Here is a 15,364-nt window from a genome sequence, read left to right on the forward strand (position 1 = left end):
CACACACACACACATACATTCCTACATTACCTACAGTGGTGGACAATCAGTCTACATTAACCAAGTGCGGCCTTTGAACCATAATATTACTGCAAATGTGCATTTTTAAAGAAATTTGGGAAGTTGGGACTCGCATTCTTTAGCAATGTCTACCTATCAAAGAGGGTTTCTCCATATACTGCAGTGGATCTGTCTGTACCCATTCTTTCACCTGATGAATGTTTGTTTACCGCAATGACTTTTTTTCTGTTTTTCAGGAATGGATAATTAAATTATAATTAATATAATTATAATTATAAATGTTATCAAATTGTAATTTTCTCTGTGATACAAATATCACGAAAATAATCGGGCCACTTTAATTGAGAATAAATAATGTTTCACTTTAATTCTATTCTAATTCTCACTATTTAATTCTTATTTTGTATTTGCTCTTAAAAACTTAATTGGAGTCAGGAGAAAAAATATTTCCCAATCTCCACACTCTCTCAAAGAGTCAGATACTGGTTTATTATTTTTTAAATTGGGAGAATTTGCAGTGCTAATTTGCTGACATAGTTGGTAATGTTTGACTTAGTGCCATTACTATTATTATTAGAAGTGTTCTGGTAGAATTTTTTAGAGGTCGGGAAAAGAACATCTTCAAACCACAGCACCAGAAGAACCAGGTCTTTGAGAACGAGATGGTGGAGTATATCCACTTGTTGCTGCAAAAGAGGCAAAAAAATATGGAAAAAACAAAGTCAAAGTCCAACCTGAAATGTCTCGAAGACCAAAGGCAAGAAATCTAACTGAGCTGTGTACTGCGCCCGCCACTCATAGCTGTGCTGGTTGGAAATGAGACTCCATATAGCATCACGTTCCCATCAAAAGAGAGGAAAGAGAGCCAAAAAGAGAGATGACCCAGCTGGAGTTGTGTCTGCAGGAGGTGCAAGCAAGAGGCAGGGAGGAGGTCTTGTCAACAGTGATTGTCACAGAGGCACTGACTTTAACAGAGCCTGAAGCGAAGAAGAAAAAGAAGAAGTACTTGTACACTGGCTTGTAACGTGGCCAAAAGGAAGAAGTCAAAGATGCTCAAACACAACAGGAATTTTCCACATATTTGGTGGGGCATTGTTTTTTTTCTTCTTTTCCTTATTTCTTAATTAATACATATGTTATATATTATACACATGTTTGTAAAGAAGCATTGTTTTAAAGTTGATTCTTTGTTGCAGGCAATAAGGTGACTAAAATACCGGAGTAATACATGTTTAAATTGATGCAATGACACAGATGCCAATTCAAATGCACCAATAGGTACCAACCTCTGCTCCTATAAACCTATAAACCTATAAACAGATAAAAACGTAGTCAGTGTGGTTGAACACTGCTACACACAAGACTCACGACTAACACTGTTACAGGGTGCTATGGGAATATCTGCCTCTTGTTGTCATCAGAGCCCTTTGAGAAATGTGTGTGCTGTGGAGCAGATACTGTGTGCATCAGGCCATGCTTTAGTAGTCTGTTTTTGAAAGCATTTCTCAGCACTGTATGTGCCTGCTGTGGTTGGTTTCATTCACTGATGATATTCCTGTAATGAGCAGCCTTGGGGTTTACGTGAGCGTCCTGCACTGCAAGTAGAGTTGAAGATGAACAGCACCTTTTTACAGGATGAATTGTGTGACTTGAAGGGGAAACTGCAATTTAGTATTGCACTATTTAGTATTGCAGTCCCCTGCAAGTCACACCCCCAAAGCTTGATTTACCTTAGACCTATTGTGACTTGATAGCATCTTTCAATATATCCTCCCTGCTTGGTAAGCACCCGTGTCTTTTAAACTCCAACTATAGTTTCTAAAGCAGGCTTTTGTTGTATATTTAACTGTAAGTCTTATGCTGAAACCAAGAGAATTATGAACCATTCTCTCTCCTCAGCTCCCTCCAGAATCACAAAAGTTATTATGTACATTTTCACAGGTTGATGAGTGCCCCTTTAAAAGGGAAAATCAACTTATCTGAAGCTGTTCTGGAACAATTTGGTTCATGCAATTGCACAGCTTCAAATAACTTTTTACCAGAGCAGGAAGTGACAGCTGGGTGTTATCAAGCTGACAAACCTGCAGCCAGTCAGCAGTAACATTGTCTGGTTCAGATGAGACACTAATACATTGAAATTCTGGTTTGGAAAGTTAAGAAAAGTATCTCATTTGTACACAATAGAGTTCAGTGTTCTTCAGTCAGGAATTGAGTTTAATAGATTTGTTCATATGCCAATACACAACTAAACTATGGAAGCATATATATTATCAATGACACTGTAAAATATTTATTTGCATGCATCATGTATCTACTACCAGTAGCAGATTGACATAAACTAATGATGTAAATAAAAAAATTATAAAATAAAAAAATAACCGAAAAGAGAAAATACATTGTCATGGCATACACATGCAGTATAATGTTCATTGCATCAGAAAATAAATATGTATTTGGAGCCCTGAGGCAGAGAGAAGAGGAAACAAGAGGAAGGTTATATCATCCAGCTCAATATTAAGGATGTCTAAAAGTTAAAGCATTTCTCTAATTACTGATTCATTTAATAATCGGGCAGAGAAGTAATCTGCCATCCAAAGAGCTTTTCAAGGCTGCCATCTTGTTTGCAGGATGTTTGCAGGTTCATGCTCTCTGCATTTCTGACTCATTTGCTGTTTCCTTCTCACTTCCTCTTTTGTCACCTCTCACTTCCAACCCCTGCTGAAGTGATTTTGTAGGACTACTAATAGCTCTGATCTGATAACACTGGTTTCACTGATTCAGTAATTGGTGAGGAGTAAAATTGGAGCTGCAGCGGCAAAAACGTGGCCAGTCGACAACACCATGATGACTTCGGGTTGCTATTCCTAGTCCTCTAACTTTTTGAGAAATAAGGAAAAGCCACAGTCATTATTCAGCAACAAAAAATGGAACTGCTCTCTGCATCTTCAACAACCCTGAACCATGTATGGTCAAGACGCCTGAAACAAAACAACTGGGTCTAATAGATGAGCAACATACCATTCAAAGTCATGAGTTTGTGAGGTAACTTTCTGAAAATGAATTTCCCAGACAAACCAATCTTGTACAATCAATGCTGGTTGTGAGGAGGAACACCAGCTCAGCGACAAGATAACAAGTGTCTAAAAAATGGCACTTCCTCGATGACTAAATTTGCACTATATCATCCTGACACTACAAACACCCCAACTGCTGTTTCAGCCCACAGAGGAGTTAGCAGGGAAGTGGACACACATGCCTCCTAATGCCATATTACAGTGGGGCCAAATAGGGCGTAGAGGGAAATGGCCCATGTCAGACAGCTCAATATCCTCAGATGCTCTATGCCGCACAGAGCCATCATTAGGTCACTTCTTCTCATTTCAAGTCATGCTTTCTTTACTTCAGTGTCCAACTGCTCTTGTCTTGCCCTTCTGCTATTTTCCTCACAGTTAATACCTTATGTCGCCTTTGCGTTACATCTCTTCTCTCCCTCTCTCCTCCTCACTATCTCTTTCTCTCTGTGTCAAAGTCACTGAGGTGTAAATTCACATTAGTGTAAGCATCCCTCCCAGACAGGAGTTACCAATGACTGGCTATATAGGTCAGAGTAAACACAGCGAAAACTGTGTGCCAGCGTGTGTGTGTGTGTGTGTGTGTGTGTACTGCATTCTGTAACATGTGTGCTGACAACCAGGGGACCCACCACTACACAGAAATGTACTCCCTCACTGATGTGGGCAGGTGTGTGTGAGAAAGAAAAGTGTGAAAACATTTCTCATCTCACAGCTATCTCACACATATTGTGATACAAACATGCCTAAACCCACCAGAAGTGACCTCACTATAGCAGTCCATATAAACACAAACATACACTATATTGCGTGAGAGTGTTCCTTATTCAGGGCGGCAGGTGCTCTCCATATGTGGTCTCCATATTGGTGGTACTCAACTCGTTGGAAACTATGGCTGGATCCAAGTAATCAAAAAAAACAATTTTCTACTTGAACCACTAACTCTTAACCTACAAAGTAAAGGCCAAACCTTTTTGATCTGAAAGGTTAAAGAGTTTAAATTAAATCCCTCCAAAGCTCGAGCACCCCCAAGTTGTCAATGTGACTTTTGGTTACTGTTCAAATTTAAAAGATGGACCAATGGTAGCAGACAAAACTCTGCAAATGTATTTGTTCATGACTGATATGAAATCTCTCCTGAGTTCAGTAAGGCTTCACTCATTTATATGTAACTTCAGGATAAGTAGATCAGTGAAACGCTACGCAATGTAGAACAGGACTTGAGCTTACTGACATCAAAAATCAACAGTAGTGGAATAAGTATTTAGATCTTTTACTTCGTAAAAGTAGTAATACCACAGTGTGAAAATACTCCAGTCCAAGGAAATCATCAGCAAAATGTTCTTCAAGTATCAAAAGTAAAAGTACTCATTATGGAGAAAAACAGTCCCTGTCAATGTTTTACTATTATAAATGCTGCAACATACTGCTGCGTTAATTTGTCATTTTCATTTTACTGATGTAGTTGTTTTGAACTACTTTATATACTTTCTGGTTGTTTAATCTACCGCAATACATATCTTTTATGAGCTCAGTAAAATAGCCCTGTTTTCAGCTTTGCGTCAATAAATTTTACAGCTAATCTAAGAGGGGTTTAAATAGCTTATTTAGCTTAAGAAGCAGGACAATTACCTTACTGGGTTAAGATCATTTTCCTGCTTCATAAACTAAATAAGGAACAATAAATCCTTCAGTTTACGAAAAAAAATTAAAATCACCAAATTTGAGCATGCAAAAAAATTTTTAACTAACTAAAGCTAAACTAAATATAGTCAAGTAAAATTACAATATTATACATAAGTAGCATAACATGAGTCAATTAAGTACCTTGAATTTGTACTAAGTACAGCACTTGAGTAAATGTTACATGTTACCACAGCGAATCAATATAAGCCAAAAGAATGTCCTCTACTACTTCAGCTGCTACTGACAGCTTATAATGTAAACACACTTAAAGAAAGTCTAATAAGACAAGAAAATTACCAATAAAAGTGAATTGTATGAAGCATTTGTCCAGACTGTGAAGTCAAATTCAGCCTGTAAAGTCATCAGTAGTGGATTCTTGTGTCACACACAGTTTGAGGAGCACTATCCCTCGATCATATCTGAAAATGTCACCACTGTGAGCCCATTTTTAAGGTCAGCCTCCACTTTGGAGTGTTTCTGAGTGCGTACATGTGTGTAGAAGTGTGTGCATGATTGGGTTTGTGTTTCTATTGAAAGCATGTGTGTATACAGATAATTGTCTGTATATGAAGAATTTTGTGCATGCGATGCTGTCATGCAAGTGGCTGTGACAGTGTGTGTGTGTGTGTGTGTGTGTGTGTGTGTGTGTGTGACTTAGCATAAAGCGTATGACATTAAATGTGTGTACTAGCTCTCAGTGCTATGGAAACAGTAGCCACTCCAACCCCCTGCTGTGTCATCCCTGGCTGCCGCATTAGTGTCAGTCTGACTCTGAGCGGTCACAGCATGTTCACCCTGCGTCCATGGGGCGGAATTAACCTCCCAGTCTGTCAGAAGAGGTTTTTAGAGGAGATCAATAACCCAGCCCACCATTAAATAGAAGCCAGCTAACTGATAATGGCTAGAGAGTTGGACAAACTTAATCAGTACATAAAGTATAAGCTGCTGCAAACTGTAGTATCAGACATTTCCTGTTACTATATTGGGTGAAATTAATAGAGACCGATAAACAGATTAACAGCCCGAAAAATTGCATTGAATTATGGATAATTATCCTGGTTTCCAGAACCCCCAAATTGCAAGCAGGGCTTTGGTTTACCAACCCATTGGGAATTTACTTATGTGCTTGCTTGCTTTAACAGTTTAGTCAGCGTTAAACCAAATTATAACCAAATTATAAATATGGAGAAACCAAAACAAATGAAGCTTAGTGTAAGTTCAAGCAGGACGACATTTTCATCATGCTTCATTCATTCACAATTCTCTCACACTCCTTCTTCTTAATCAGCTAACTATGGGCGGTTACTCTTTCAGTTAAACCAATCAGATTTAGCCACAATCTACTTCAGCCAATAATGTTGCTGCCATCAAACTTTAAATCTGTTTTCCTCCCTCTGCTTTGCGATCCTCCTCCACCCCATTCACCTCCAGTTGATCATATTCAGTGCCAATGCTTATCCCTAATTCATTTTGCTGGAGTACTGCAAAATCTCGAATTACAAAAGTTTACACCAATTTCTTGCTTGTTTACTCATACGTTCATCTGATATTTCCTTCTACAATTTCTACTTTTTACAATATACTTTTTTGAGGCAAAGTTCTTGTTTTATGGAGCAATGTGTTCATACCCAGCAAAGTAACGTTGTTTCATTTTGGTAATGGTACTGAAACATGTATCATATTGGAAATTGTATTGAAACATTTGGAACAATTCTCAGCCATAGTCATCAGTGTGCTTGTCAACCATCCAGTCAGTCAATTTGGATTTATCCTGTCTGCACCTCTTGCCATGAATGCGGGCAGGGTCAGTCCCCATTCACTGGGAGCAGATCCAGTCTAACTGATACACAGTTGCCACAGTTGATGAAGAGTCAGTATTAATGCTGCCTGTTTATGTGCTGGACTGATATCATTTAATCCTCCTCGGACCAATATTTTTAAGCTATTGTGATACAAGGGACACATTCAACAAGGCGCTCTGGTAAGGATTCCTGTTGCTGGGATATGATTTTCAAAAACAGAACATTGAGATGTGCAGTTTTTTTTTTTACGTCCATAATTTTATACACATGTTACCATTAAACAAAGGACAAAAATAAGCTAAATATCTAGTCTTGAACACAATCATGATCACAAATGACAAGGTGAAATGGAAAGTCAAGTGGATTTGTCTTGGATGAAATTATCTCAGAAATGTATCAAAACAACAAGAAAACCCACTGGGACACACGAAGACCCCAGCTTGTATGTTTGGGTTAAGTTTGGACTCGCCAGCGGACACACTGGGTGTCTGTCTGACTCGGATGCTTACGTCATGAGACAGCGCTTGTGTGTGTGTGTGTGTGTGTGTCTGTCCTGAGGCAGTGACCTTAATCTGGAGCACAAGGGTGACACAGGCTCAGACCAGACAATGACAGAGATGACCTCATGTATCAAAACATGCAAGTGACACATACATAAAAGCACACACACACACACATCTCTCCATGTTCAGCCTCACCTCTGGAGCTATGTAGTCTGGAGTGCCACAGAAGGTGCGCGTGGTCACTCCTTCTGTGATGTTCTCTTTACACATGCCAAAGTCAGCAATCTTAATGTGTCCCTCGCAGTCCAGCATCACATTGTCCAACTTCAGATCCCTGTGGAAGCGCACAGACATTCAAAACAGGCTTCAAGATGTTGGCCTTTCCTTCAGAATTAGTTTCAGCAGGTGGATTTCACTGTCAATTGTAAATTCTTCTAATTCTTACACTATATTATACTTTCAAACAAACCCCAGTTGCTGCTGCTGCTGCTGGGTGTTTTCAAGAAAGAGCATTTATTATATGACAACATTTTTGATTATTACTTTAAATGCAGCTAATGAATTTAGCACTGCATGCACGTTATGTGTGCTGTTTAAGTTGTGTTAATTGGTTCATATTCACCTGTAGATAACTCCTTTAGCATGCAGGAAGAAGAGACCAACAGCGATCTCTGCTGCATAGAACCTGCAATAACAACCAAATTTGTACAGACTTGTACCACAAGGAAACATAACCTTTACTTGCAGAAAGCTTTGCTGTATCCCATCAGATAAATCACATTCTTTATACAAAGGCCATATTACTGTGGTAGCTAGTGCTTCACATGCTTGCAGCAGTAATAATGCAGCATGTATGCATAAAAATCTAACAAAGTTTTTACTTTAGTAACATGATACAAAGATGTTTTAGGAAAATGGCATGACAATTATCTTAAACTAAAATTATTATTAATTATTATCCAATTACTATTTAAAAGTAGAAACAAATTATTCACTATGCAATAGGATTACAACAGAAGCTGCTAATAAATTGAAATGTCTTACACTGCCTGGGGTTCCTTGAACTTGCCCACTTGTTGGATATGATACATAAGGTCTCCTCCATTCACATACTCCATGACAAAGTACAGACGGTCCTGTGGTCATAGAGACAGAAGGAATAGATCAAAAGGGATTAGGGATAGATGGGGAGAAAAAATATGCAACATCAACATGATTTTGCACATAAAGCAAGCTGTGATATTACATAAATGTCTACATTTCTATTCACTGACAATGCTCTCAAAAGAGAGATACAATTCAGTATTGCAGCCTCCCATAACCTGCTGTCTGAGTTGTTACATCGTTCCTGCTACTGCTTTCCATGACAAGGTGACCTAAAAAGCCCACAACAAAGCGCTTCATGGAAAAAGAAAACACTCAACACAGACATCTGTCAGGAAGTATTCCCTTTGCCTAATAGTGCTGGTCCCTTACCACCCATGACAAGTTTGGCCTGACCCTGGTCTAGCTGTGTTTGTCTGTTACCAGCTAAACACAAACCAACCATTTCACATAGCAACAGACCCATAAGTGTCACTAGGTAAAACATGATTTCTTTTACATTTAGACAAAAATGTATGTGAAGAGTGCTGCATGAAAAACAATGTTGCTCTCTTTCTGTATATCTATATTCGGTAAACTAAAAATAAAAAATATTAGTATTTCAAGAATTCCGAGAGTGTCAAAGTTACCACTTCCTCAGTTAAAGGTCCAGTGTGTAACATTTAGGAGGCTCTTTTGGCAGAAATGGAATGTAATATTTATAGATATGATATTATTGTATAATTGTCAGAAAATAAGAATTGTTGTGTTTTCGTTACCTTAGAATGAGACATTTTTATCTACATATGCCACAGGTCACCTTCCATCGAGTCCACTATATTAACCGGCTATGTTTGTACAGTAGCCCATAATGGACAAATCAAACACTGGCTGTAGATCAGGCCTTTTGCACATTTTACAGCCAATGTAGTTTTTTCTAAATACTTCAGAGCCTGTTCTCATTCCCAAGTCATCAAATACAGACGGCAGCAGTGTTCAGTTAGTTGCAATCTGAAACTTCACAGCTAGACAGCTAAACTACCACTATACACTGCTTAATACCAATGCTACAGCAGTTGTTGTTGAAGGGGCACAGCACCAATTTGACACATGGATATCAGTTTACTAACAGTAGACTCAACCTCTGAAAACAGTACTGTAATGTTCTCTGGGGATGTGGAGGAGCTTTGTCAAGTCTGAAAAAATAACCCTGATGATATCCTCAGGGGGTCATTACATGTCAAAATGCCAAATTTGACATTACATGTCTCATGACAGGACATCAGATTATGCCAGCTTTAATATACTGCCACTAAAGCCGAGCCCAGCTGCTATTATTGCTACTATTGCTGATATTGTGTACCCTGAGTGATTATCCAAGGCTTAAGCTCTAAAATATATGAAGAAACTTAATCTGAAGAGGAATTGGCTCAGGATTTAGACATTTAGACAGTTCCATTTCCATTTTTGGGTAGGTGTGAAAGCAGAGCAGTAAGAGATATTTCTCTATGATTTGATTTGATTTATGTATGTGTAACTATTTGTATGCATGAGGGTGCATTTGTGTCTGCTCTTAAATAAGCCAAGACAATAAACTTTTATAAATAAGTGCAGGTGTGTGTGTGTGTATGACTGCATGTGTACTCAAAAACGTGCCTGTGTGTGCAGGAAATACATATATTTATAAGTGCATGTCTCTTCGCTCATACAGTATGTGCTCTCAGGTGTGGTCTGGTCTTGGCATGACTCAAAGTCAATACACACGTGCATGCACAAACATGTACATGCTTTTGTATACACACACAAACTTTAGCCTTCTAATTGGAGTTTGTTTGTTGCCCCTTCTCTTCTTTTTAACTGTACTTGTCATACACGTCCTCTACTGCTCTCTACAACACTTTATGACTAAGCTGTTTAGCTAAAAGCCCCTTGATGAATTAATTTGACCTGACCCGACCTAGAGTGACTTGTCCTGACGCGTGTCCAGAAGCATTTTACCTACCACAGTCTGGAAGCACGAGTGGAGGTGTGTCAGGAAGGGCGGCTTGTCCTGTTGGGCCAGGACTCTCTTCTCCACCATGGTACACTCCACATCATCGTCCTGGATCACAACGTCCTTCTTCAGGATCTTTATTGCGTACAGCTCTTCAGTGGCCTTCATCTCTGCCAGCATGACCTTCAGAGAGACAGACACAGGGGGAGAGAAAGGCAGGGATGTAGATGTATAACTTATAATATTTTTATCATCCCTTTAGATCTCATGTTGTCCGTCACCAGTTTTAATAAGAACTTTGTTTTTGGGCAGCTTCCTCACCTTTCCAAAGCTGCCTTTCCCCAGGACAGCAAGGAAGAGGAAGTCGCTGAGTTTGACCTGGTCCAGGTTGTTGGAAGGCAGCAGGGTGGAGTTTCCGTCGTCCGTCTCGGTGATCACCTTCTTACCTGGGCCTAGCTTGGCTTTCTGCACATGGAGCACAAAAGGTGGCGTGTAAGAGATATATATTTTAAAATGCACTTTGAGTAACACACACACGACAAAAAGCTGCACTGTGTAGTTTTAAGACAAGATAGTTCCTAAAATGTGTGTCATTATGTCTTGTTTTACAATATGTATAAAATGAGCTTAACAGATACTGAACCAGATAACTTAGACAAGGCTTCTTTCCTTGGGTTCCTCTCGATTCCAGACCAACACGTTTCTTAAAATAGATTTTTTTTCCACTACAGCCATTATCATACACACAATTTCATGTTTGAATTACATTCTTAAATAAATATCCTGTACATGTGCTCACACTCACACTGCTCATTTGGTCACTCACAGCCCCATTACGTTGATTGATAAGCAGAATTAAAAATGAATGTAGTGAAATGAGACTGCGGTGGCACTGTAGAGCAGATACACACAGACAGACAGTTGCAATTCAATAAAGCGCACTGAATTGTGGCAACTGTCATTTCTTTCTTTCATTTTGTCACATTATTGACCAAAAGAAATGTCAGATGCTGTGACCCAGCTGTCTCAAAATATATTAACAAGTAATTCTCATTAAAACGAATTAAAAACTCTACTGGCTGTTCCTGTTGGATTAAAGGAGGGAAGCTAAAAATAATAAACTATTAAAGAAAAAGCACTAAAAACCTTTTTTCCTGCAATTTATTTTACTTGGAGATGGAGAGAAAAAAAATAAAAGAAATATATTTTTTTTAAAGAGGACCAAAAGATTTCAACAAAACCACAACCACAGTTCAATCAGGACCACTTTTGTCAAAATAACTTTATTTTCCAAATCAGAATGTTTGGCCGTATGGCTCTGTTCTGGGACCTCCTTGCCCTTCCATGTGCCTACGTGGAAAAGTTTAAGACAGAGACCCTCCAGGGTACAGAACAGAGCAAGCGGCAGAGTCAAGCTGAGCTTGACTTCGTAGCCTGCCTGAACTAACGCTGTGCTTAATTAAAACCACTACGCAAAGATTGGTGTACTGCATGTCACATGACTATTCATGTTTCAGCATAGTCAACATAAATATAATGTTGAGTTATTATTGGTAATAATAGGGTATAGATTTAAACTAGATCGCATTATGAACAATGAACATCAATATATATATATATATTTAGGGGACACTCTTATCTTGCGTATAACATAATTTGAAGAAGCAACTGCATAACTAGAAATATTTGAAGCATTGAAATTACTCCATTACACTTACACCTAATTGTCTAACTGCACTGATGATGACGATAATTATGATGATGATGATGATAATGATGATGATGATGATGATGATGATAATGATGATAAGTTTTTGACTAGGACAAAGTTGCATGGCTGCTAGTGTAATGAAGAGGAGGATATCACACTGTGGCTTTGCTATGTGCATGCATGTCTGGTCTGGAGAAGTTTCTCTCATGTTCACTTGTATTTGCAGAAAGGCAAAAAGATTCTCGTCTATCCTTCATGCCAAAGTCATGCTTAATCTCCCAGTATGGCAAGATGCTCCAAGAAACTTGCTAGAAAACTACCCAACTTCATGGCAGCCTGAAGGCTAAACAACAATCAAATACAGTTTCCATACTTATGTGTCTTTCGGCACAAAAACACAACCAAGATTGCCATGTCCAGTATTCACACCCAGCCAAGGCCAAACACAGATCCAAACTCATGCTGAACCTCAACATTATCGATGTGATCTATACCCAACATGCTACACGGAGCAGGTCATCGTTTAGCTTTAACAAAGAGCTATAACAAATGGGTGATAAAGTGTCAAGTTCCCTCACTGTTTCCTGATTATTAAAGATCCTAATCTAAATTTGTGCAAGTAACAGGGATGTATATGCCTTATGAGCACTGTCATCCTGCTGCACCTTCACTAGAAAGTAAGCCAATGAAGGTCACTTTAGCATAAAGAAATGTCAATTGCACTCCATTTGATCCAAAATATCCAACAAGTCCAAGTTGAGTTGGGTGGAGAAAAGGGTTTCACACTATTCCAATATTTGCTGACAAAATGAAGTGATGCTTAAACAGGAAAATAGGCTATCTTTGTTTTTATCTAACATGATAAATTCCCTGATTTATCACATTTTGCTATTCTGGATAAATTAAGACATCTAACTTGATTCAACCGATACTGAGCAGCTTTAGTTTGGTTAATGGCATCTACCATAGTCTGCTCTTAATCTGGTAGAGCGGCAGAGAAACGCAAAGCGGAGCAGACCGCACCAGATCACAGCACACCTGTAAGCTTTAGTCAATGAAAAGAGCCTGGCCGAGCCGAACAAGCAGCCTTACTTCCTTCCTTTCAAGAGGCACCTGATCAGAGTCTTCCACAACTGCTTGGTCCTGAAACCACAGGGAGAAGGGAGCCAAAAGGGCCGACTCATTTAGTACACTTGAGTATGGGTATGACTCAACCAAGACACTTTTTCCAGCTCATACACGCAGACACACACTGAGAATATGAATAAAGATGAAATAATTTTACACAAAATATAGTACTTCAGCCTTTTGTAAGGGTTTAAACTAGGGATGCACTTTGTAAGTACAGTTGGATCAGGTAAGGATCCACATTAGATTAAGTTTCTTTGTCATTGTAATGATAAAACTCACTGTGTGTTTTGTATGGCCACTTTCATTCAGTCTGGGTGACCTTTTAGTGCAACATTAATCCTGATTGAAACATTCTTTTATACGTTTGTGGCAACAATTCAAAGCTCAAAAGTACCACAAGTAAGTGGAAATTTAACCTGTACTTCATCGATAAAATGTCAAGAGCAGAAAATAATCTACAAATGTGAGTGAGAATCAGCACAATTTAAAGATGGTGTGGCAGTCGTTCAAGGATGAAGAAGAAACAAGGTGACAATTTGTGGGTGGAATAAAAACAACTGATAAAGGCCTGGTGAAATAAGCCACACACACACACTCGCTCACACAGTTGCTAATTGCTCTGGCAACAGGTTTGGCCATGTATTTTAGTTCACTGCTGACATCTAGTGGTCACAGTTGGTTTTGTTTCTCTTCAAGCAAAAGTCTGATCTACAGTGATCGTTAGAGGCTTATAGGTACATGTAGAACATATGGCAGGTAAAGCTTCTAAAATAAGAGACCATGTATTTCCAGGTTACACCTGCAGTGACAATGATGTAAGCAGACAAGATGAAGACAAGCAGAGTGATTGACAGACAAGACACAGAATACAAAGACACACATGCTGACAGATGTATAGCCACATACGGTGAGCAGTACAGCATCAGGATTTACTAACAATCATCTGACAAACTCTGATTGTGACAGGAGGCAGTGAAGATACTCTCTCACTGAACACACTTCACACAATTCACCTTTTTCCCCAAGGACTCTATTCTACACATTGGATAGCCTACAGTAAATTAAGGAAATGCAGAAATTTCCAAATTTCTTCCAAGTAGAAAGATGAGCAGTAACTAAATATATATTATCCCAGTACAAACATTGATTTATTGGAGCAATAGAGTTGATTTTTTTTACTAAAACCCAAACCACACCCAGAACAAATTGTTAGTAAATTGGATCTATTTGCAGTAGCTTGGTACCACATACAAATGATCAGACATGAGGAGAGATGAAGGAACATGTCACCACATAAAGACAAGACCACAGAAGAGAAAAGAGGAGGAGAGGAGAAGAGAAGAGAGGAGAGGAGAGGAAATGGGCTACCTTTAGATTAAAGTTAATTTGGCAATCCTGAGAGCAGGGGCAAGAAGGGGAGAGAGGGAAGAAACTCTTGCATTAAAATATGACGTGATACAGGATGAAGAAGCGTTTGTACAGTATAAGTCTCACCAAGCATACAGGAGGGAGCAGGAAGCTACAGGGAAAAAGGTAGAGAACCACAGGGGGGTTTATGAAGAGGAAAAGGAGAGAGAACTTGGCACATTCTCAAGGCCATAGAGACCAAAAGAGAAACATAAAGTTAAGAGAAAAATGTATACCTTAAATAAATTTTATTTATTCAAAGTATACCAAACAGTATTGCCATGGCGGTAAAACTTTTAGGTTCAAAAGAAAGTTTTAATACTGCTTGAATTATACTGTTTCTTGGGTTGCGAATTTCTGCAAATATATTTAGCAGTGTGTTTAGTGTGCACGCTTCTCTGCCTTCGCTCATTATAACATAAACCTCACATTCTGTATGAAGGTCATTACTAACTACATTTTTATCTTGTGTTACTTTGTAAGGTTTTATTATGGTTGTGAAACTTCTCAACACTTACATAAACTTAGTTATTACATGGGGACACCGGGAAAAATGTTTTAATTTTACTTTTTATTTATTATAATTCATACATACAAAACATCTGTATGAGGCTTTAATAAATTCACACATTCTCTCAATGACAGAGACAAATTTTAGCACTTTTATCACCAAAATAATATATATATTCTTCAAATTAGTATTCACTTGCAACCATTACCTTTCTATCATCCTGCCTTGCCATTCCATTCCCATTTTACCCAGAACTCTCCACTATGTATAGCAGAAAATAATGTTATAGAAAATAACTTTAAAAAGATTCTTGCAGGAACCTGGGCTCCCACTGAGAGCCAGACAATCAGAAGACCACAGAGTGCTGCTTCACTCTTCTCAGCAGGCCAGACACACCAATGCAGCAGACTGGATGGAGGAAAAGAGCAGGCAATTGTGTCTCATC

The 15,364-nt window shown here is 38.7% G+C and overlaps 1 protein-coding gene across 2 annotated transcripts in view; it reads right to left on the reverse strand.

Moving 5' to 3' along the window:
• The window catches only part of prkcaa (protein kinase C, alpha, a), a 139,853-nt gene that overhangs the window by 33,174 nt on the left and 91,315 nt on the right, over nt 1-15,364 (reverse strand). Inside the window, exons 9-14 of one of the 2 annotated variants that reach the window (XM_035659405.1) lie at nt 12,963-13,013; nt 10,481-10,624; nt 10,169-10,342; nt 8,128-8,219; nt 7,706-7,768; nt 7,279-7,417 (exon numbers count right to left, since the gene is read on the reverse strand). In XM_035659405.1, the coding sequence (XP_035515298.1) occupies nt 7,279-7,417; nt 7,706-7,768; nt 8,128-8,219; nt 10,169-10,342; nt 10,481-10,624; nt 12,963-13,013 (663 nt within the window). The remainder of the gene's footprint in view (nt 1-7,278; nt 7,418-7,705; nt 7,769-8,127; nt 8,220-10,168; nt 10,343-10,480; nt 10,625-12,962; nt 13,014-15,364) is intronic. The other variant, XM_035659406.1, reaches the window with a different exon arrangement.

This window comes from Morone saxatilis, unplaced genomic scaffold (assembly GCF_004916995.1).
Source record: "Morone saxatilis isolate NCDOM2014 unplaced genomic scaffold, NCSU_SB_2.0 Contig17, whole genome shotgun sequence".
Lineage (NCBI taxonomy): Eukaryota > Metazoa > Chordata > Actinopteri > Moronidae > Morone > Morone saxatilis.